Source organism: Bubalus bubalis, chromosome 1 (assembly GCF_019923935.1).
Source record: "Bubalus bubalis isolate 160015118507 breed Murrah chromosome 1, NDDB_SH_1, whole genome shotgun sequence".
Taxonomy (NCBI): domain Eukaryota; kingdom Metazoa; phylum Chordata; class Mammalia; order Artiodactyla; family Bovidae; genus Bubalus; species Bubalus bubalis.
This window is the reverse complement of record NC_059157.1, coordinates 114,167,673-114,192,635: the sequence shown is the minus strand read 5'-3', so window position 1 is coordinate 114,192,635 and position 24,963 is coordinate 114,167,673. Positions and strand designations below refer to the sequence as shown.

Here is a 24,963-nt window from a genome sequence, read left to right as displayed (position 1 = left end):
AGCACCTCTGTCACTGTCATATACACTAGAATCAAAGACATAATGTAAAAGCACCTTAGGTGCCTCAGTGTGAAGAGTCATGAGGCCTAGGGAAGACGTGTGTGCTGGTGTGTGTGAGGCATCTTGCCAGTGTCTACTAGGGATTGTTTACTTTTTTCTTTGACTGGTCTTGATATCAAGGAAGGGAGCCTAGATGAGTGTCAGACTAGTGGAGGAAGGAACAGTCACTAGTGGTTCTTGTCACATGTCTGTGGTCCTCTCTGAAATCCATAGAACTTAAACTTGTAGGACAGGCATCAGCCATATCATTGTCTCCACCAACACTGAGCAGCCTTCAGCCCTAAGGCATGGTGCAAGGTGGGCAGGGCATCTGCCACAGACTCAGTCCCACAGACAAGCCAGCCAAGCTTGTGGAAAGCATTTGGAAAGAAAACACAAAAGCCATGACATAATTCTAGAGTTGACAAGCTCCTAGAGTAAACTCCTTAAATCACACAGATGAAACAGCTGAGGCCCAGAGAGTTTAAGTCACTGCTCATTATTTGGAATTTTCCTCAGAAACAAATAACAGTGGAGTTTCCTGGGCAGGCAGACAAAACTGTCATGTATCATACATCCATGAAGATGAACCAGGGGAAGAAAGGAAAGAGGCTGTCTTGTTAGTATGCAATAGGAGGACTCAGAACATGGCCTGTGAATGTTTGGAAGAGAAATGATCAATCCAACAGAAAAACATGCCAGGGCTATCTTAAGGTAAGTTCTTATTGTTTATTTAATTGGACAACTGGTTTGAGTGTGGGGGGTGGGAGGAAGCCCTCTCCAACTGAAGTAATTCCCTCTGGCCTCAGGATTGTCCTGGGTCTTGCTGATGAGATTATTATTATCTGGAGCTGGCAGAGCTCCCAGCACTCAGTGATCTGGGGATAGGAACAAGTCCCCGCATGCAGGCATCATTAGTGCCATCAAATCCTATTTACATATCACCTGGGCACATGGCCGGTTGCTGAGGGCTTGCTCAAGGCCTCATGACACTTCATCTGAGGAGCTGATGCCCTTGACAGAGACAGGAAACTAGATATTGATGCAAATGGAAAGGAGGCAATGGGGTGGATTATTAGAAATGAATATAAGGTGTCAGACAGGATTTTCTAAGATTCATTCTTAGCTATATTTGTTTAGGGCAATAGAGAAGGAGTTTTATTTTCTGGGTACCAAGGCATGGTACAAAGGTCATATGTGGGTAAGCAGAGAGCAGAGCAGGACACATTACACACTCTCTACGTTCGCATGAGGCCAAAGGCAATCATTTGGGGTCACATATTACTGACTGGAGCACTGGAATTCAGAATTAGCCCAAGACCAGATGCAAAATAACACTATGTTCCATAATGGCTATTTCTTCGCATGATCAAATATGCCATCATTCTTAATGAAGATGCTGTTTGTTTTCTATTGAATATTGCTAAATTTTTATTGTATTTATATTACTTATTGATCACTGAATAACATCTTCAATGATATACATAATTCTTTGAAACATAAGAGCTTTTCCACTGACTATTTCATTCTAAATTCAAGTTGGGTATGCTACAGGCATTTTTATATCTGACAGATGGAGAAACTGAAGCTCACACAAGACCACAAAGCTGGCTGCAGCTGAGCCAAGACCAAGGCATGATGACTTATCTTGTGTCTAGTCCAAGGCATTTCCCACTGGAAAGCACCGCCCATGCTGACCTGGCCTCGCTGGGCTCCCCCAGGGAGGGAGGCGCTGACCTGAGTTGCTGGATAAGGTCTTCGCCCTCCTTGATGACATTAAGTGTGGCATCCAGAGTAGCGGTCTGCTGCTGCTGGAACTGCTTGATCAGTTCCTGGACCGCATCCACAGAGTCTGCACAGACATCCTCCAGCATCTCCTTCTGAAGGTCTTCCATCCATGTCCATAGCTGTAGGGGATAGAGAGAGCAGAGTCTACTCAGGGTACATGGGAGTGGAGGGCTGGGGTTAAGGGCAAGAGTGTGGAACTCAGGTTATCCAACCTATTCTCAACTACTCAGTCAATATCAGACTGTCCTTCTAATCAGCACCCTAAGGGTCAGTTTACATCTCTGTATTTATATTCACTATCCATCTCTGCTAAGTTTACTCCATTAGTACAGGCATTCCCTAAGGACAGGAATTACCCTCTGCTTTACTTTCTAGTGGTTCTGGAAAACTGGTCTTAGAGCAGGAAGCTCACTCATTTTTGAGAGAGTGGGAAGAACAGGAAACTGATGGACAAATTCTATTTCATCTTTCATAAAGGAGGACTCTGCACAGTTCCTGCAGATAGCTAGAGGCTGATTCCCAGAAATTTATCATGATTTTACAAATATGCAAGAAAGAATGGGATGTTCACTAAGAACCAAGTGAAGATTAATTAAGAAAATATGTGTTAGGCTAAACTATTTTTTTCTTCTCAGGACTGCTTTGTTGGTTAGAAAGTTGACTACTAAAGAGGTATAGCTTATCTTAATTTCAATATAAGACATTTCCCTCATGATATTCAAGATGATGAAATGCAGTCAGGATGATATTACTGGTCAGACAACTTTAAAAGAGCTAGTTCAGTTCAGTTCAGTCACTCAGTCATGTCTGACTCTTTGCGACCCCATTAATCACAGCATGCCAGGCCTCCCTGTCCATCACCAACTCCCAGAGTTCAACCAGACTCACGTCCATCGAGTCAGTGATGCCATCCAGCCATCTCATCCTCTGTCGTCCCCTTCTCTTCCTACCCCCAATCCCTCCCAGCATCAGAGTCTTTTCCAATGAGTCAACTCTTTGCATGAGGTAGCCAAAGTACTGGAGTTTCAGCTTTAGCATCATTCCTTCCAAAGAAATCCCAGGGCTGATCTCCTTCAGAATGGATTGGTTGGATCTCCTTGCAGTCCAAGGGACTCTCAAGAGTCTTCTCCAACACCACAGTTCAAAAGCATCAATTCTTCAGCGCTCAGCCTTCTTCACAGTCCAATTCTCACATCCATACATGACCACAGGAAAAACCATAGCCTTGACCAGATGGACCTTTGTTGGCAAAGTCATGTCTCTGCTTTTGAATATGCTATCTAGGTTGGTCATAACTTTCCTTCCAAGGAGTAAGCGTCTTTTAATTTCATGGCTGCAGTCACCATCTGCAGTGATTTTGCAGCCCCCCAAAATAAAGTCTGACACTGTTTCCACTATTTCCCCATCTATCTGTCATGAAGTGATGGGACCAGATGCCATGATCTTCATTTTCTGAATGTTGAGCTTTTAGCCAACTTTTTCACTCTCCTCTTTCACTTTCATCAAGAGGCTTTTTAGTTCCTCTTCACTTTCTGCTATAAGGGTGGTGTCATCTGCACATCTGAGGTTATTGATATTTCTCCCAGCAATCTTGATTCCAGCTTGTGCTTCTTCCAGTCCAGCGTTTCTCATGATGTACTCTGCATAGAAGTTAAATAAGCAGGATGACAATATACAGCCTTGACGAACTCCTTTTCCTATTTGGAACCAGTCTGTTGTTCCATGTCCGTTCTAACTGTTGTTTCCTGACCTGCATACAGGTTTCTCAAGAGGCAGATCAGGTGGTCTGGTATTCCCATCTCTTTCAGAATTTTCCACAGTTTATTGTGATCCACACAGTCAAAGGCTTTGGCATAGTCAATAAAGCAGAAATAGATGCTTTTCTGGAACTCTTGCTTTTTCCATGATCCAGTGGATGTTGGCAATTTGATCTCTGATTCCTCTCCCTTTTCTAAAACCAGCTTGACCATCAGGAAGTTCACGGTTCACATATTGCTGAAGCCTGGCTTGGAGAATTTTGAGCATTACTTTACTAGCATGTCAGATGAGGGCAATTGTGTGGTAGTTTGAGCATTCTTTGGCATTGCCTTTCTTTGGGATTGGAAGGAAAACTGACCTTTTCCAGTCCTGTGCCCCTGCTGAGTTTTCCAAATTTGCTGGCATATTGAATGCAGCACTTTCACAGCATCATCTTTCAGGATTTGAAATAGCTCAACTGCAATCCCATCACCTCCACTAGCTTTGTTCGTAGTGATGCTTTCTAAGGCCCACTTGACTTCACATTCCAGGATGTCTGGCTCTAGGTCAGTGATCACACCATTGTGATTATCTTGGTCGTGAAGATCTTTTTTGTACAGTTCTTCTGTGTATTCTTGCCACCTCTTCTTAATATCTTCTGCTTCTGTTAGGTCCCTACCATTTCTGTCCTTTATCGAGCCCATCTTTTCATGAAATGTTCCCTTAGTATCTCTAATTTTCTTGATGAGATCTCTAGTCTTTCCCATTCTGCTGTTTTCCTCTATTTCTTTGCATTGATCGCTGAGGAAGGCTTTCTTATCTCTTCTTGCTATTCTTTGGAACTCTGTGTTCAGATGCTTGTATCTTTCCTTTTCTCCTTTGCTTTTCGCTTCTCTTCTTTTCACAGCTATTTGTAAGGCCTCCCCAGACAGCCAAGTGTAGTTATTTGAATGGAATAAGTACTGGAAATGAGGAGGAGTAGAACTGAATTGGTAAATTAATGGATTGACAGCTCTTCCTCATAGTGAAAACAGGTGGCCTTCCATGGTGCTCCACTTCTAAATGCTCTCAGCGAGCATTTTCATGAATGGTGGAGGGAAAGACATGTCTGATGTTTGCTTAGAAACAAGGAATCTTCCCCTGGTTAGCAGACAAGATAAGCTCATGACTCTACCAGGAGAAAAGCCAGTAGAGAGAAAAAATTGATAGAAGGAGCCAGAAGATGCAGACTGTGACTGCTGTTCTTCCCATAACCTGTGGTGTCTTTGAGTATATCACCTTTGCTTGTCAGACTTCACGTGTAACATAGGCTGAGGAGAGCATAATATAAAAGTTAACTTACAGTTCTAACATTCTGTAAGTTTTCCATGTCAAAAACATGGATAAATATCCATCTTAAGAATATTATTTCATCTTGCTGGTATCAGTATGGTAAATCATGGTGTGGCCTTTATAACAAGGGGTTAGAAAAGAGACAATAAAGAGAGACAAAAATAATCTTCAGACTTTTGACAAGTTATTCTTGTCCTTAGGAGAGTAAAGGCCTTAAGTGTGACAGAAAAGGTTGAGTTCATAAGACTAAGGAGTAAAGGCCTTAAGTGTGACAGAAAAGGTTGAGTTCATAAGACTAAGAAGCCCTGGAGGTAACAAATAAAGGGAGGTGTTCTTTTTGGACAAGTAAGAACTTCTCTGAGCTTCCGTTTCCTAATCTACAAAATGGAAAGAAAAAGATTTGACCTGCTCACTTCAAAGATTATGAAAAATGAATTATTTACTTATTATCAATGCTTTAAATAAACAGATAGCATTATTAATAAGCCTATTGCAAATTATTATTCAGTGTTTCTGTCATTTAGCAGCTTGTGTCTGGTTTAGTTCAATTTACTTATTTATTTTTTACAAATAAGCTTTCTGTTGTAAAACACACGTTTTCCAGACTATTTAAGCTGAGGCACATTTTCCTACAGGTATGAATGTATCTATTTCAAATCAGTATGAAATCAGAAAGTTCAGGATATTGGTCACTATAACTTAAAGTTACTTCAGACTTTGTGGCTGCTGTTTTTCCTGGAGCAAAACCATTTTCCAACTATGCTGAAGTCCTTGGGTATAAGACAATGGAATCTCTGAAAAACTGCTATATAGAGAGGCAATATAGCATAGCAGTTAAGAACTTCTAAATCAACAATACATTAATTTTAAAAATTAAATAATAAAGGAAGGAAGAAAGAAAGAAAGAAAGAGAGGGAGAGAGAGAGAGAAAGAAAAAAAAACCAACAAAAGGTAAGAAAGAAAGAACCCCCGGTTCTACCACATATTAACTCTATAACCTTGGGTAAGTAATGTAATAGTAATAGTTGTTATCCCTACAGAGTTGTAAAGATTATTAATAAATTGATATATCTGTGTGTTTTATGTCTTTATGTATACACACACAAATAAATGAGATACATGTGTGTATGTATATATACCAGAGAAGGCAATGGCACCCCACTCCAGTACTCTTGCCTGGAAAATCCCATGGACGGAGGAGCCTGGTGGGCTGCAATCCATGGGGTCGCTAAGAGTCAGACACGACTTCACTTTCACTTTTCACTTTCATGCATTGGAGAAGGAAATGGCAACCTACTCCAGTGTTCTTGCCTGGAGAATCCCAGGGATGGGGGAGCCTGTTGGGCTGCCATCTATGGGGTCGCACAGAGTCGGACACGACTGAAGTGACTTAATACATACACTCTACATTTATATAAATTTTATATATAAATATATACATATGATATAATATGCATATCACTTAGAAACAGTGCCTGGCATATAGTAAGTGCTAGATATTATTATATTTAAAAGATATTTTTATGCAAGTCACCTCCAGTTCCCACTAGAAGACAGAGGAAAAGTTTGAACTATTCCATTTTTAAATTGGTAAAAGATCAATACTGGACTTGATCTTTCAATATGCTAACATGAGTTGGGCCCCTCTTTTCTGTTTTTTGCAACTTTTTCCTGGGATACGTAAAGAAAACCTAGAGATTGAAAAGTCCAGAAATTTCCTTTTTAAAAAAAGCAAGAAAAGACAAGACTATGTGAAGAGAGAGAGATTAAAATTGTGGATAGGAAACAGGTCACTTAAGAAAAACAAATTTAAAAAAAAAAAAAAAAGAAAAAAGAAAAACAAATTTAGTGTGTCCAGGTAGAAAAGGCACTGGATGGAAGACTGCTCAGGATGAGGTTGGTATTCCTATTACAAGAATGAGAGAGCTCAGAAGCTTATAGATATCTTAAGGAATTTATTTTATTCAAGATAATTTTGTTCTCAGTACCATCCTTAAGCTATTTTAATGGCTTCATAGCTTGGAGTTTCTTTTTTTTCTCCTCTTCAGTAAGAAACTTGAACATTTCTGGTGTAGGTCTAGGGAAGAAAGTCAGCATTATTCTGTTCTGAGGAAATCCACCATGACTCATGACACTCCGTCCACCTGATAGCCATGTAGCTAAATTGTAGGGACCAAAGATCAAACTTGCCAAAGACGAGATGTCAGTGTAACAACAAAAAGACTAGAGAAAGATTAGGTATGTCTGAGGAAACACACCAACCTCGGGAGTCAATATCATTTTAATAAAAATGTGTCCTACTCCTGTATATTCTCTGATTAATGAGTTTAAGTTGATTTTTCACATTATCAGGTCATATATTCTACTTTATTATAAAGAAAATCTTGTCTGCTGCTGTTGCTGCTAAGTCGCTTCAGTCGTGTCTGACTCTGTGCAACTGCAGAGACGGCAGCCCACCAGGCTCCCCCGTCCCTGGGATTCTCCAGGCAAGAACACTGGAGTGGGTTGCCATTTGCTTCTCCAAAATCTTGTCTAAGGTAGTTTAAAACCTACCACTAAGGAAAATCGACTAAGAAATCAATGATGTACAACATAGATGCCACTCAGCCCAGTGGTCAGCAGCCTGCTGAGGAAAGGAAAGGGCCGGTCTACCTTCAAGAGGATAAAATGTCAAGTAAAATTGCTATGGAATTTGACTCAGAGATAGGGAAGCACCAGAGACAAAGGGTTAGTGATAACATTTCTTCATTTTTCCTTCTGTAAAAACAAAACCAAAACAAAACCCAGAGGGAAAGAAGTTCTTGGATGGAATTGGTATGTACTGGGGATAATTCTCGATCTTGCCATTGTCCTAGCTCTATGATCATGGGAAAACTACTTCAAGTATTTCATACTTAAAGTACATGTGCATAAGTGTGTGTGTGCAGGTGGGTTCTCCAGAAGCTGAAGTAAAGAAGAGAGTTGTAATCAAAATGCCTCTCTAAATTGAAAAAAACTGCAGTCACATCTTTGACACCAAGACACCCAAAGTCCAGAGAGTTTAGCAACACTTTGAAGATAATTGTACTACCAAGTTAAGATACTATTTAGTATCTGGAAGGCTTGAGTGGAGAACCACAGGAAATCATGCACAGTCGCCCCCTGGTGTCAGCAAGCTTAAATTGCAGGCTCATAATTCTGAAAAAGCACCTCCGAGGGATAAACATTAACATCAGCGTGACTAACCTATGAGTAAGGGCCCATATTCCATTCCTTAGGCTGTAAGTTTTCTACTGTCTGAATTTCCTGCAGGTCTCTGTCTGTCTATGTGTCCATCTGACTTATTCTTGAAGAGCATGCCTAGACTGAAAAGAATCCAAATCAGAGAGTCACTTCTATTATTAATTAATTTATTATCAGGGAGCCAACGAGACTGAGTCAGAATTATCTTGTAGTTCAAGTTATCACAAGCCACTGCCAGAATGAGGTGGAATCATGGAGTGAGTGAGGCAGCTCAGGAGCAGCCACCACATGTTTCTTCCTGCTGTCCTCCATTTCCATTTCTCTCCCCTACAATAATCTTCCTAACCCTCTGGTTATCTACAGTCTAAAACATTAATTAGCACTGTGCCTCTGCCACCAACCCACCTGCTCCTGAGAAAAAATCTCCTGTTTCAGCCATTTCCAGACCCTCTGTTCTTGATCAAACACACCTGTGCAAAGACCATTATTTCAGGGTTCTGCTCTCTGCTTGGCAAAAATTATTTGGGCCCTGCTTCCCAGGTGGGAGCCTGGTGGGCTACCATTCATGGGTTTGCAGAGTCAGATGCAACTGAACACGCATGATACATACACTTAGGTCTCTTTATGTGTTCTCTCAGAGAACACATGTAATTATGGCCCAAAATACCTATATCCAAAAGAATGAACTGATTTGAGACTCTCTGAACTTTAGTAGAGGGGGAGTTAAGGCAGCCTTTCAATGAGCTACATAAAGTTTGCTCTAAGACTGAAACCAGTGAGTTCAGGAAGGGCCAGCGCATGGACCCCATTCTGCTTACGTAGAGGGGCAGCCTGAGAAAAGGGCAACTGAAAAGGGCAGGAAGGGAGGGACAGGAAGGAAGAAACTAGGAGGTCTGTAGAAATGATGAGGCTTATGGATGAGAGGTTAAGGAAAGAGGTAATTTTACTCTGTTGCTTTCTCCTGTTGATTGGCTGTACCATTTGGACAGTTCTGGTAGCCATTGTGCTGATACAACTGAATGACTCCTGGAGATGCAAAAGGAACACCAATTTCATGGGATGAATCACCCCTCCCTCATTTTGAAGGCATCATTTTCCTTTGGCATTGACTACCAGTTTTTATCTCTTAAATAAATACCATACCAGCCTAACAACTGACATGGAAGAAGTTGTTTTGTTCTTAAGGCCAATAATCCCTTTTGAAAACTGATTTAGTTTTGGTTCTATAGTGGGCAGATAAAGGAATATGTGTGTATGTGTGTATCTACGGCATTTGTGTTATACGCACCTATTTGAGCAGGAAATAGCATGAAAGAATGATTTCACAGGGTTATAAACAATTGGAAATGGCATTTAATTAAACATTTAACAAAGAGCTGAGGTTGATTATCTTGGACACATTCCTTAGTTAATTTGACTCTCATATTATGACTACAAAAATATCTAAAAACAGTTATTTTGAAAACCCAGCAATTGCAGCATTTCCATGGAAACACAGCAAAGAGAGAGAATTCTGCCTGGACAATCTCTGTGGAGCAGATGACACTTGCCACAAATGCCTTTTTTTTCCCCTGGACAAAGAAAATGAGGACTTGAGTAAATACTTCTCCCTACTTTCTCCCTGAGGTTTCCAGACCAGCAAACAGCCAGCTGGCCTCTTGTCCCCAGGCAAAAGGAAGATATTTGAAAGTTCAATTTCTATTCACAATTTCTATTAATAGCTGAGGTTCTGGATGCATAAGAAAGTTCCAAGCACATGTTTGTCACCTCTCTTTATTATGTAGCTCTTCTCTCAAAGTAGAGATGGAAAGTTTTGTTTTTATAAAATAACATTTATTGGGATTGTTCCTTTCAATTGAAAATATTAAAGAAAACTTATAAAACAAATAAAATATTCAAAGGAAAATTAAATCATTCATAACATTCTTAACTTCTTTGTATACTTTCTTCTAGTCTTTATTCTAAGTGCATAATCAAAATTGTGGTCATGATGGATATACAGCTTTTTATATATTATACCACAAGCTCTTTCTCATGCCATTAATGATCTTTGACACTGTGATTTATAACTGGATAATATTTCACTCTATAGATTCATTATGATTTAATGAATCACTTAACATGGAATATTTAGATGGTTTCTAATTATTCAAGGTTATTAATAACGCTGCAATTAAATAATTAGAAGCCTTTAACCCTCCGGACGCCTTTAGTCACGAAGAATTCACAAAGCCAGCAAACAGAATCAAGCAGACTCTTGAATCTGCAGAAGAAACGAGCCTGGGGGACATCTTCTTCATATCTTCCTTCTGTTTCCCCTCTGATCCTAATTAAAGTACATCTTTGATACAGCTGAGTAGAAAATTATTCTTCCATTCACTCTATTTACTGTAAGAGAGAAAACATCCATAGCAACTCAAAATTCCCTAACAGACTTGTGGACTAGTAAACTTGGCTACTAACCTTGCCATGAGTAAAAATCAGAACTTTGCCTACAGAGTAAAGAGGATGGAGTCAAGAGTTAATTGACCAGGATCAGCCAGGATCCACACTTAGCAAGGTCTGAGAGGCGGTGTGTCTTGAAAGGCATTAAACAGAATAGGGAAAGAGCAAACCACAGGTGTTCCTTCATTAGCCCATTCAAGGATCCTCACTTCTGACTACCCAATAATCCATTTCTGCCTGTTATACAGGCTGTAGAGGAAAGCTCCCACAGGCAACTCAGATTTCCCCACCTGCCTTTTTGTTTACACTGTCCGTAGAGTTCAAATCAAAGAACTGGAGTAGTTGAATGATGCAATTGAATGGGCTTTCCTCCGCCTTTTTATTTTTTCTATTTTCTTTTTTTTAGGAGAAGTGACTAGCTTCGCATTGTCAAATAAGCCTGTTTAATATTTATTCAGCGTCACTAAGTATCAGACACAGCAGCAGAAATATTAGAATCTATGTTTACACATCTAAACCCACATGTGTACTCTACATATGAGTACCCCCAATTTAACGAGGGACAGTCAATAATCTCACTGAGATCCCAGCATTGTTGATGAGGTACAAACACAGTGCTCCTATCCTGTCTGGGTGGGAAGCTGGAAGCCCCAGGGAAGAATTTCAAGGAAAAATGATGCCTCTGAGCTGAGTCCTCAAGTTCTTTACAACCTACTTTAGAGATGATGTAAGGATAAATCTGCGAGGGAGTCTCCACTAGGAAAGAGTGGGTATTAGAATTGGAAGACTCCAATTTGTAACAGTCACCATCACAATTATCACAAAATAACAGAGACTAAGTGATACCCCAAAGACACACAGCCATGCCCAGTGAAGATCTAGATCTGGAAATCTGGCATCTAGGATCTTGCTGCATCTAATGTGTGTGTATAACACATATGCATAAGTGTGTACTCACATACACAGGTCGTATTCTCTACTCTGTATAAAAGGGGCCTCAGACAGACTAGTTTGGGGGTAGGAAGGTAACTGAGAGGAAACAGGCAGATAAAAAGTCCTAAAGGATGCTCCCCCATGAGGAGCCCCACTATGATAGCCACTCAAAATGATACTTTTCTTTCCCTCCTGGAAAAAAGTTAGAATGTATATGATCTAAGAGTTGTAGATCTCTTGAACAGAAAAGGCCTCACAATCACACACCCCTTTGCATCCCGGCAGGACTGCTCCTAATTTCTCTCCTATTTTGGGCTCCCAAAGAAAGAGACTATGCTACTTGCCGACAGCCTCAAATAAATTCCTGGGTTTAGAAAACTCTTCCAAGTCTGTTTCCTGGCTGTTATATGAAAGGCCAATGAGAAACAGCAGGGGCTTTGGAGTCAGAAAGATCTAGTTCAATCCTTACATTTACCACATCCTCACTACAAGACCTTGGGCAAATTATTAATTTCTCTGATACATAAAATTAGAATTAAAAATGACAATTCTCATTGCTATTGACTAGACAGAGGAATAGTTAGGCACATAGTAGGGAAAATTCATTTTCGTTCCCTCTCCCTTTCTCCATCTGTCCCAGTATCATCCCACTTCCTTTGGTACTATTTCATACGAATGTGGTTGCATAAACTGAGCCATGGTGGGAAAACAAGTCTCAGATTCAAACAGGACCAAACTTAGCAAGGTTTGAGAGCTATCTTGGAAAACAGTGGTTAATAACTGCATCCCTGACTATTCTTTCACTTTCTTCATCTAAGAGCTACCCTGCCTCTGTCTTGGGGTTTGGAAAGGTAAAAAGATGAGTAAGGAGAAGGAAGAAGAGCAGAGGAGACGCAAGAGGGAGTAGGAGGAGGACAGAATGCATGGTAGCAGGTAAGAACACGAGCACAGAATTTAGGAAGACAGGTCAAAACCCTGCTGCACTGAGCAGCTCTGTAACTTCAAACAGGTTCTTTTCTGGGCCTTAGCGTCTTCATTTGAATATGTGTTTAATAAAGTCTGTATCATAAGATTCTCATGAGGATTACATGAGATGATGTATGTGTCTAGCAAGTAGTCAATATTCAATTAGAAAAAGATACTACCTAATATACACTGAGTGCTTGCAACAGACCAAATCTTAGGCTAGATAAATCACATATATCACACCAGGCTTAATTACTATTATTAATTATGATTATCGACATCAAATAAAGAAGAAGAGGAGGAAAAAAAATCTTGAAATCACATTAGAACCATAAAGGGCCTTAGGGACATTGAGTCTAACTGTGCAACTTTATAAATGCGGCAACCTAAGGCCATTGGAAAAGACTCTGATGCTGGGAGGGATTGGGGGCAGGAGGAAAAGGGGATGACAGAGGATGAGATGGCTGGATGGAATCACCGACTTGATGGACGTGAGTCTGAGTGAACTCTGGGAGATGGTGATGGACAGGGAGGCCTGGCGTGCTGCGATTCATGGGGTCGCAAAGAGTCATACACGACTGAGCGACTGAACTGAAGGGCCAGAGACACCGTGATTAGCACAAACACACAGGGTTTTATAGCAGCAGGCTCTGGACTAGAATCCCACCCTCCTAGCTCCATGTCCAGAAGGCTGAAGATGCAGCTGGAGAGCTTTCCTGGGAGCTTCAGTTTCCTTTTCAGGAGCAGCACTTCCCTGGAAACTAACCTGGTCCACACCTCCTTTGGCAGCCTACAGCCCCACAGTCCTCAAAAGCAACGTGGCTCTTGTTCATTCATGCTCTTTTCTCTCACCCACAGCCTCATAATTAAAAGAGAATACACATGCCTTTGGTTTCTGAGACCTTATTAAGAATCGAGTAAGCCACAGCAAGCAGACAACCAGGCAAGAAAACTTGGATTAAAGCTAATCGCCCCCACACCCCCCTTGCTTTACAGACTCTCATCAGAGGGTGGTTGTAGGTCCCATGGAGAAGCAGCAGAGCCAGCTTCACAGTGCTCCCCAGCCCTTCATCTGCCTGGGGAATCTCAGTTTAGAAAACATCTTTTCATGTTTAATTCTGATAGACACTGCAATGATCTGCATTCATTCCCACAAAGAGTCAGAAAAGCCTGTGAAGGAGGAACAACCAGGATTCTTAAGGCATTTCAAATATCAAAAATCAACTTAAGTAAGGTTAATTTTTCTTCCTGAGCAGCAATCCAACTTTAATTAATACTTCATAAAAAAATTAATTCCTGGGGGAATACAAGCATGTATACACCTAATGAGTTCATCTGTCAAGGGTGTTATTACAGAAGATGTTAAATGTGCCTCCTCACTGGCCACTTAGACTGCCCCGGATTAATAGGAGCCAAAAAGCAACCATAGGTCTGCAACTCTCCTGCTCTCTGTGGGCTCTTTGATCCTGCCAACAATGTAACATGATCCATCCTCTTCTACCCTGTCTCCACTCTGTGAATGATTCAGGGGCCAGATTTAAGCCCAGCCTCCTGCATGGACGGCACCCCAGTTTCCCTCCCTTCACTGGCTTTTGCTCCACAATGAGAAAGGTTAGGACACTCTCACTTTATTAGCACACTGTGGCAGACTTCATTAGATGATTTAATCCTCTGTTTAAAAAAAATAAAATAAAAACTTTGAACAGATTTGCGAACTCTGTATATTCCCTGCTGGTAGGAAAGATGATTTAAGTTCTGCAGGACTCTGATTTCTGATGGGAAACATCAACCAAGAGAAACTGGGTGTTGCGTGGGAAAGAAATCTCTGATCCTCTATTATTGCCTCTTAAGGTGACTATTTCTATACTAGGAATTTCCAAATTTCTCCAGTTGTAGACTGAATGCTCTAACAGACCCCCCCAAACCATCTGCCTCCCCAGCCCTCTCCTCACTAGAAATAACGAGGAAATTTTGCCCCATATTGGTTGAGACCTCAGTGTAAATTATCAGGAGCAAGTTGTTAATAACATCAACCTCAGGAGGCTAGTAACTTCCAGACCACCCAGGACACCAGGCAGACCTCAGGGAGCTAGGAGATCGACCTGACTGTTGCCAGAAAAAAGCAGCCCAGCCCAATGCCCCTCCTTGCTAACTGCCCATACCTCTTTGGTGTGAGTATGGAAGGAGACAGACATGTCCAGCAGAAGCTTCCGCTGCTCCACCCTGCGCACGAAGTCTTGGATGCGCACCTCCAGGTGTCTAGCTGCCTTGTAGATCTCCTCCGGGTCACATTCCCCCGTCTGAGCCAGCTGCTCTGCCGCTTCTAGGAGCTTGTCCGCATTGGTGTATGTATTCTGCCAGCAACGACAGTGAGGAAAAGTCAACTTGCAGTCACGAATGGAGCTTCACGTCTTCCCCCAGCCCACCAGGGCTGCCCAGAGCTGGAGCGCAGTGCGTGGGCACTGAGCCCAGAGCTCCCTAATCTGGCACGGAAGAGCTGAGCGCCCAGCTCATCCACCACCTCCCAGCAAGCCAGCAGCCTGCCTGGCAGCTCAGCACAAGCGGGTACTAGCTCGGTGCCTCCTCTGTGCCTGGGATTTCTCCCAGGTGGGGTGCCCTGGAAAGAAGTGAGCAGACATGCTAGAATCTCCATTCCTCAGCCTCGCCTGGATCCCCTACCCTTAGGGAGATCCATCACTGCCCTCACCGCTCAGGCTGTAACTGCCAGAGTTGAAAATACCTCATCCACAAAGATCAGCTGTGTTTCTATATGAGAACACCAGAGAAATAACAACTGGGAAACTTGCATGACTTTTCCCCCAAGTCCCTTATAACTACTGGTGTTTATCTTTTGGAACAGAGCTATCTCTTTGGAGGGGAAAGGGTCAGAACTCAGGGAATTGACAGAAGGAAGCAGCCACAGCCAGAGTGAGGAGATGCAGGCAATTCCCTGTGTGCCCAGCAAAGGCTTAAAGCTTGCAGGAAGGTTGGGGAGGTGTCTGGTGATTTTGTTTATCTTACGCTACCGCATGCACGCACACATGAACACACTCATTCTCACACACACACTCTCCTCCAAACCCCTGTCTATGTTCTCCAGAGCATTTTGAAAAGCAACCAACTTGTAATTATTGCTCATCAGGATGGAGTCACTGCCTCTGCAATACATGTATGTCAGTTAGTACATATATGCCATGGATACAATTTTTCCTGGGTAGGCTTCCTGTAAAAGAGAGTTCCAGACAGACCCTTAATTAGAGCTGGCGGCTCAGATGTACATTATATTTCTCAACACCCTTATAATGACACAAGGCGCAACAGAGTGATGAACAAGTGAACTGGTGATGATATGAAACTGGCAGCAGAAATAGTCAGGATCAAGTGCAAAGTGAGTGGAGAAGTGGAATGGATTTTGTAGCAATGATTGTGCGTGGTGCTTTACTTTGCCTATATCTGAATGGTCTCCGGTCCCCGGAGAGTTCACTCACCTGAAGACCTGGGTGTTAAAGGTTGAATTGTGTCCCCTCTAAATTTGCATGTTGAAGTTCTCAGCCCCAGGACCTCAGAATGGGGCCCTTATTTGGAGACAGAGTAATGGCAGAGGTAATTAAGATCAAGTCATAGTGAAGTAGGATTCCTACTTCAATATGACTGCTGTCTTTACAAAAATAACACCATGTAAAGAGAGGTACCTCCCTTGTGGTCTGTGCTTAAAGATAGGTCCCATGTGTCACTCATTGTGGGTTCTTCACGCCAGACACCATGGCTGGTAGACAATAGGCACTTACTAAATATCTACTGAACAAACAAGACTCAGAGCTTGAATGAGCATGTCATGTCTGGGTAAGTTGAGCTAACCTCACTAAAATTGGAGAGTAGAAGGAAATCATATTTATAAGGCAGGGAAGGGCCAGATAATAGATTTTACAGTGAGAGGGACAGGAGAGCCAGTGGGAGGGCAACAGGGTCAGCACTAGAAGCAGGGCTCCCTTCTTTACCTGTTTCCCAGCCCTCCTCCCCATCATGACTGGAAAGAGCCTCTAAAATTCAGACCCAGTCATAGCTCTCTTCCACGTAAAACTGTCCAGTGGCTTTCCACTGCCTCTGGGGTAAAACCCCTCAGGGTGCCATGCAAGGCCCCTCTTTACCTGACACTTGTTTTTTCCCTTCAGCCTCAACTGCCCTAAAACAGCCTGTGAAATAAATTGCTTATACTTCTGGAAACTCATAGCACTGGGTCTTCCCCTGTGCTTCTGCCTAGGTTGTCCTTCCCCTACTTTTTTTTCCATGACCAACTCTTACTCACCCTGTAAGACCCAGCCCAGGTGTCACTTCCTCAAGGAAGTCCACCCTGAGATCCACTTCCCTCCCAAAGTTGGCCTATATGAGCCCCTCTGAGCTCTCAGAGTGATCTGTGCCAAACCTCTTCTTGGTTCCTGCCATATTCTAATGCCAGTGTTTGCCTTTCTCATCCACTTAGGGGCAGGTAGTCTTTCACTTCTTTCTCTTGGTGCCTGGTACCAAGTAAGTGCTCTATAAAAATTTAATGAATTAATTAATAAATTAAAGAATACATCAATCCCCACCAACCCTAATGTTCAATCCTTGGCCCCATCAACTACTTGGTACAAGATCTTATATGCTAGAATTTATGTTCAATGTTTAATCTCATTTGGTTTATCCTATTTCCTGGCAGAATCGTGAAATAAGAATGTGCTTATAGAATATCAATTAAAGTGTTAATGGAGCAATTCACTGACACCTGTCATTGCCCCAGTTGGGCAATCCTTGTCCCACTGGGGCAAGGATCACAACTGGGAGGGCAACAGGGTCAGCACTAAAAGTTGGGCTCCCTTCTTTACCTGTTTCCCAGCCCTCCTCCCCATCATGACTAGAAAGAGCCTCTAAAATTCAGACTCAGTCATAGCTCTCTTCCACGTAAAACTGTCCAGTGGCTTTCCACTGCCTCTGGGGTAAACCTTCTCACCTTCTGACCAAGCCAACAAGAGTTTCTACCCCAGGGCCAGAATCCAACTCACTATGAGTACAGTTCCTAGGCATTCTTTGGCTCCTCAGTCTCCTATCCTCTGCCTTGGGTTTGATCCCTTGATGACATTTCCTAATTGGCATTGCAAAAATAGGTTATGAGTAGGGGGACATCAATTCCTCAGCCCCTGGGGCTTTTAGGCAGGGCCTGTGGTAACTGGAGCCCTGGGTCAGAGATTTAGGCCATATGGATGGCTGCATTTCCTGTTCTTTCCTCCCTCCATGCCTGTGTCTACCAGGTAAAAGGTTCTAGATAATTCAGCCCTTATGTTGATGGGCATAAATCTCATCTTCACTTGTTGTGCTTTGCAGATCCTGCTTTTTGTTTTACAAACTGAAGGTCTGTGGCAATCCTGTGTTAAGCAAGTCTATCAGCATTGTTTTTCCAACAACATCAGCTCACTTCATGTCTCTATGTCACATTTTGGTAATACTTGCAATATTTTAAATTCTTTCATTATCATTATCTTTGTTGATTTTTGATCATTGATCTTTGATGTTACTACTAGGACTTACTGAAGGCTCAGATGATGGCTAGCATTTTCTAGTAATAAAGCATTTTTCAATATCATGGAGGGCATTTATTCATTTACATTGAAGGTCTCTTTATATCTGATCATTTCTACAGCTGTGCATACACAAATAACTCAAACATGAATCCTCCAGAAATTTAGGTTCATATTTGACTTTAAAAACACATCTCTAAAAGTCCCAAACTGAATCCTCCAGGAATTTAGGTTCATATTTGACTCTATAAACACATCTCTGACAGTACCATCAACTCCCCAAGTCAACATATCTTTCTGGAATCCTGCACCCCTACTGGATCACATTTACTTTTCTCGATCACACTGAGCTGATAACAGAAACCAGGGATGTGTTTTCCCTTCGTAATGTACCTATGTCCTAGATTTCAGTTTCCAAGTGTCCTGAAGAAAGCTTCTGATAGAAGCAACAACTAGGCAGGGTGTTACAGCATTATGTATCGGAACTCAGGTGATCACACATGTCACCATCACAGTGAGGACAGGGGCTGGGACTAACCCAAATCTTCCTGGGACATCCTAAGTCTGTAAGAATCTCCCAAAGTTCAGCCTGTAGCTGGGCAAGTCTCTCCTGATGAAGAATACCCAGAGTGCTGTAACTCTCCCGAGGGACAGGATAAAGCTCTAGACTTAAATCAGGAAGGCTATCAGTATGATGCAGGAGACTCTCTAGGATGGCCATGGAGATGAGATTTCCACACACGTTGATGACCCTGAGCTGGGAGCAGTGGCTCAGGGCAGGCAGAATGGCCGTGAGATGGGAGTCCATGATTCCATACAGGTTTAAGTCCAGTTCTTTCAGAGAGCCTACAACTTTCTCCAGCAGCACTTGGAGGAGCTCAGGACTAAAGCTGGTCAGGATAACACCACTCAGATTCAGGCCCTTTAGCTGATAGATGTTCATTCACTGGAACAGATTGGTCAAGTCAGATTCTCTAGACAGGCAGTTGGTTATTGAGAAGTTGTCCAAGGCGGGTCTTCAGGCATCTGAGTATCTGGCTCAGACGGCCTTCCAAGAAAGATGGAGATTCCATTAGGAGATACTGGAGGTACTGCAGCCTGAGGATCTGAGAAGTAAATTGCAGAAGATGCTGATTGTCCTGCTCCTCAACAGCAGACACATGAATGGGGCAGATAAGGAGTTTCTGAACATTGCTCATCTTGCCCAGCTGATCCTCAGCTGACCAGAGTGGACAGCTTCTGAGTGAAACTCAAATCCACCTCCTGTACACAGTCCAGCTTCACTAAACTGTTGCTAAGTCTGCTAAGTCACTTCAGTCGTGTCCGACTCTGTGCGACCCCAGAGACGGCAGCCCACCAGGCTCCCCGTCCCTGGGATTCTCCAGGCAAGAACACTGGAGTGGGTTGCCATTTCCTTCTCCAGTGCATGAAAGTGAAAAGTGAAAGTGAAGTCACTCAGTCATGTCCGACTCCTAGCGACCCCATGGACCTCCGTCCATGGGATTTTCCAGGCAAGAGTACTGGAGTGGGGTGCCATCGCCTTTTCTGTCACTAAACTGAGAACTCTCTTAATATCTTCCGTAGCCACTGAAATAATGTTCATCTTCTTACAGCATAGGTGTATAGAGCCTTTTCTCTGTCCCACCCACATGAAGAGGTAAGTGAGGAATTTACCCAGGCCTTTTTCTTGAGACAAAGTTCTATGATTACCTCCAAGGGAGCCAAGGGATGCTTTGTCCTTGACATGTCCTCAGCCACTGGTGCCATCAGTGAGCTTGAGGGTACATAGTCCATGTCTCCAGACCACGTCCTCCAGAAGTCCCAGCCAGTATTCCTCAAGTCCAGCACCTGAAATTTGTACTTCCTGGGGTGAACCTTCTGGGCCAGCAGGATATCAAGGCCATCCAGCACTGCTTGTAAGGTTCCCTTGTGAGGCTGCTGCATCAGGCCCTCCAGAGGCAGGTGGGCAAAGGGCCAGGCTTGCACCATGGCCTTCAGGGTCTCACTGTGCCTGCCAGAGAAGGTGACCATGAATAATGGTGGATAGAGCTCAGTAGGCAGATACTCCAAAGAGGTGATGGCTGAGGCTTCGTCTCTCATCAGGCTTACTGCTGCTAAGTTCACAAATCTGGGTGGGTTGTGAACACTCATCCTGACTCTTCTCTGAATTGAATCCAGCTCTGATCTGTTTGGTGGGCTGCTCAGACCTCAGACTTGGTGGAGAACACAGGCAGTGACTCCAGAGTGAGAAGCTTCTGCATCTCTTCTTTGATGATTGATGCTTTTATAGAACTTTTCTAACCACATCTGCCCTCCTTCCAACCACTAACTTCCAATCAGAAGGCACTTCCTGATAAGATTCCACAGTGTCCCTCAGGTTAACCCTGACTGGGTTACTGTCAATCTCCACATGAATTGATTGAGTCAGACCTTCATTAACAAGAGAGAAAGAACAGGGGGAGAGGTGGTGGCATCAAGGACTTATTCATTGATTTACCTCAAAAAATTGGATTGAGTTTTGCTAAAATGGACAGTTGTATCCCTGGATGTGAGAAAGGGAAAGGATTATGGGTTTCTGACATTACACAAAAAGCTAAGTCAAAAACAATGTCTTCAACATATCATTGTTGGGAGATCTTCGGCAAAATCAAAGTTGTTAAATGTCCCAGAATCAAAACAGCTTCATAAAGGCAGTGGTTTCATTTCCAAAAGAAACAAAATAAACTCCTATTTCTTTCAAGTTGTCACTTAAGTGTTATATGAGGAAGATAGCAAATTATGAGTGTATTCAGAGAGTTAAGGGATGTGCAATTGGAGATGTGGTTGGACCTCCAGATTCAAGTTCTGACTTCTTTAAAGGACATCTAGTCAAAATCCTAATGAGAATTAAGGGTGGGTGCTGGGCAGTGTGGTGGTGGCCATTCCTAAAGGGACCCTGTGAATGACTCAAACAGCATCATATATGTTGTTTTTTTGTTTGCTTTTCTCTTGGGAAAGAGGGACATTAAAGACTTTTCTTTGGGTGATATTTAGAAATTAAACAGGAGAGGCTAAGAGGAGACAGTGCCATCTTTGAGGGTGTTTCCTCCTAGAATGTTGCGATCAGGACAGCAAATTGACATGAAAAGACTAAATCTGAAAATGTGAGCAAAGGGAGACATGACCAGCTCTGCACAGGAGGACATTTTCATGTCTGGGAGTCAATGATGGTGGTCATTGTGGGCTCTTTGGGAACTTGGAGCAGGGGGTGAAACCAATGTGGATCAGTCAGACCTAACCTTGTTCTCAACATGGCCACTGCTACCAGTAAACATTGTCTTTTAGGTTCTTCACACAGGGGATGAGCCGAGATGGCAACTGACCGCAGGCATATTCTATGGACATCACCAGATGGTCAACACCAAAATCAGATTGGTTATATTCTTTGCAGCTGAAGATGCAGAAGCTCTATACAGTCAGCAAAAACAAGAACAGGAGCTGACTGTAGCTCAGATCATGAACCTCTTGTTGCAAAATTCAGACTTAAATTGAAGAAAGTAGGGAAAACCATTAGGCCATTTGGGTATGACCTAAATCAAATACCTTATGTTTATACAGTGGAAGTGACAAACAGATTCAAGGGATTAGATCTGGTAGACAGAGAGCCTGAAGAACTGTGAACGGAGGCTCGTGACATTGTACAGGCGGCAGTGATCAAGACCATCCCCAAGAAAAAGAAATGCAAAAAGGCAAAATGCTTGTTTGAGGAGGCTTTACAAAATTGCTGAGAAGAGAAGAGAAGTGAAAGGCAAAGGAGAAAAAAAGAAAGATATACTCATTTAAATGCCGAGTTCCAAAAAAAAATAAAAATAAAAAAAATAAATGCCGAGTTCCAAAGAACAGTAAGGAGAGATAAAAAAGTCTTTTTAAGTGAACAATGCAAAGAAATAGAGGAAAACAACAGAATAGGAAAGACTAGAGATCTCTTCAGGAGAATTAGAACTACCAAGGGAACATTTCATGTAAAGATGGGCACAATAAAGAACAGAAACGGTATGGACCTAACAGAAGCAGAAGATATTAAGAGGTGGCAAGAATACAAAGAAGAACTATACAAAAAAGATCTTCATGACCCAGATAACCACAATGGTGTGGTCACTCACCTACAACCAGACATCCTGGAGTGTGAAGTCAAGTGGGCCTTAGGAAGCATCACTACAAACAAAGCTAATGGAGGTGATGGAATTCCAGCTGAGCTTTTTTCAAATCCTAAAAGATGCTGCTGCTAAAGTGCTGCACTCAATATGCCAGCAAATTTGGAAAACTCAACAGTGGCCACAGGACTGGGAAAGGTCAGTTTTAATTCCAATCCCAAAGAAGGGCAATGCCAAAGAATGTCCAAACTACCACACAACTGCACTCATTTCACATGCTAGCAAGGTCATGCTCAAAATTCTCCAAGCTAGGCTTCAATAGTACATGAACTGAGAACTTCCAGATGTTCAAGCTGGATTCAGAAAAGGCAGAGGAACCAGAGATCAAATTGCCAACATCTGCTGGATCATAGAAAAAGCAAGAGAATTCCAGAAAAACATCTGCTTCATTGACTATGCTAAAGCCTTTGTGTGGATCACAACAAACTATGGAAAATTCTTCAAGAGATGGGAATACCAGACCATCTTATCTGCCTCCTGAGAAACCTGTATGCAGGTTAAGAAGCAACAGTTAGAACTGAACATGGAACAACATACTGTTTCAAAATTGGGAAAGGAGTGCATCAAAGCTGTATATTGTCACCCTGTTTATTTAACTTACATACAGAGTACATCATGTGAAATGCCGGGCTGGATGAAATACAAGCTGGAATCAAGATTGCCAGGAGAAATATCAATAACTTAGATATGCAGATGATACCACCCTAATGGCAGATAGTGAAGAGGAACTGAAGAGCCTCTTGATGAAGGTGAAAGAGGAGAGTGAAAAAGCTAGCTTAAAACTCAACATTCAAAAACTAAGATCATGGCATCCGGTCCCATCACTTCATGGCAAATAGATGGGGGAAAAAATGGAAACAGTAACAGACTTTATTTTCTCAGGCTCCAAAATCACTGCAGATGGTGACTACAACCATGAAATTAAAAGGCACTTGCTCCTTGGAAGAAAAGTCTAGATTTGTCTGACAAATCTAGACAGCATATTAAAAAGCAGACACATTACTTTGCCACCAAAGGTCCAAACAGTCAAAGCTATGGTTTGTCCAGTAGTCATGGATGCGAGAGTGGACCATAAAGAAGGGTGAGCGCTGAAGAATTGATGCTTCTGAACTGTGATGTTGGAGAAGACTCCTGAGAGTCCCTTGGACTGCAAGATCAAACCAGTCAATCCTAAAAGAAATCAACCCTGAATACTTACTGGAAGGACTGATGCTGAAGCTGAAGCTCCAGTACTTTGTTCACCTGATGCCAAGAGTCGACTCACTGAAAAAGGTCCTGATGCAGGCAAAGATTGAAGGCAGGAGGAGAAGTGGGTGGTAGAGGATGAGATGGTTAGATAGCATCACCGACTCAATGGATATGAATTTGAGCAAACTCCGAGAGATAGTGAAGGACAAGGAAGCCTGGCGTACTGCAGTCCATGGGGTTGCAAAGAGTAGGACAGGACTGAGTGACTGAACAACAATATTCTAGGGACTCTGGGAGCTGAACCATAATCCCTCACATTTGGTTATTCTCACAATATTTTAAATTCTTTCATTATCATTATCTTTGTTGATTTCTGACCAGTGATCTTTGATGTTACTACTATAACTTGCTGAAAGCTCAGATGATGGTTAGTATTTTTTTTAGCATTAAAGCATTTTTTAAAAAGTCATATACTTTGTTTTTTTAGACATAATGCTATGGCATACTTAACAGACAAAACTTTTATATGCACTGGGAAACCAAGATTCATGTGGCTCACTTTGTTTTGGTATTCAGTTTATTGCAGTGGTCTGAAAGTGAACCCACAAGAGCTCTGAGGTATGCCTTCCTTCCATTCCCCCTGCTGCAGCCTCGGCTCAAGACTTTATGCCTTTCCTCAGGGAGGAAATAGAGCATTGCAGGATAACTTGTCTCTAAAAACATTGGCATCCCAGCAATCTAGCTGTGGTTTCAGCCTCCTTAGGCTGAAGCAGAAGGATAAGTAGGCTTTTTAAAGACAGAGTGTGGAAGAGGCGGTGAGTGAAAACACTTCTGGAGTTAAGAGGTGACCTCCTTGATAACATGAAGTTAGCACTCTGGGCCCTGTGCTCTGGGGATGAGGATGGATGAGGATGGATAAGGCCAAAGCTCCTCTTATAATTCAAAAGAGGTTAGTGTGGACCGGAGGATGTAACAACCAGAGGACCAGTATAGAACTCTCCCCTCCTGACGATTATTTTTCCAGGCTTGGAAATGGACATTTGCCTTATCTCCTAGTGTAGCTAGTCCTAAGTTTAAGGATAAGTAGTGATCCAAAAGTTCCTTTGTAAGACTCTTACTTAGCACTGGGAGTGTATAGTCCATGTAAATGGGAGTTAGATTCCCAGGACAAAATAGAGAAAATCAGTTGAGCACATAGCATTTTTTTTTTTTTTTTGGCTAAGCTGCATGGCATGTGGGATTTTAGTTACTTAATCAGGGATTAAATCTGAGCCCCCTGCAGTGGAAGAGCAGAGTCTTTACCACTGGGAAGACTCCATAGCATATTTAAACTATAGTACTAGCTTCTCAGGTGGCTCAGTGGTAAAGAATCCACCCGTCCATACAGAAGATACAGGAGACCCAGATTTGATCCCTGAGTTGGGAAGACCTGCTGGAGGAGGAAATGGCAACCCATTCCAGTATTCTTGCCTGAAAAAAAAATCCCATGGACAGAGGAACTTGGGGGTTACAGTCCATGGGATCTCAAAGAGGCAGACATGACTGCGTACGCAAGCTCACTGATATAG

At 42.4% G+C, this 24,963-nt stretch overlaps 1 protein-coding gene across 17 annotated transcripts in view; it reads right to left on the bottom strand.

Annotated features, from left to right (window-relative positions):
• KALRN (kalirin RhoGEF kinase) overlaps positions 1-24,963 on the bottom strand; it is a 705,208-nt gene that overhangs the window by 317,696 nt on the left and 362,549 nt on the right. For 13 of the 17 annotated variants that reach the window (XM_025281073.3, XM_025281358.3, XM_025281444.3 and 10 more), the window contains 2 exons: positions 14,625-14,816; positions 1,738-1,946 (listed from right to left, as the gene is read on the bottom strand). In XM_025281073.3, the coding sequence (XP_025136858.1) occupies positions 1,738-1,946; positions 14,625-14,816 (401 nt within the window). The remainder of the gene's footprint in view (positions 1-1,737; positions 1,947-14,624; positions 14,817-24,963) is intronic. The other 4 variants (XM_025281311.3, XM_025281409.3, XM_025282090.2 and 1 more) reach the window with 1 other exon arrangement.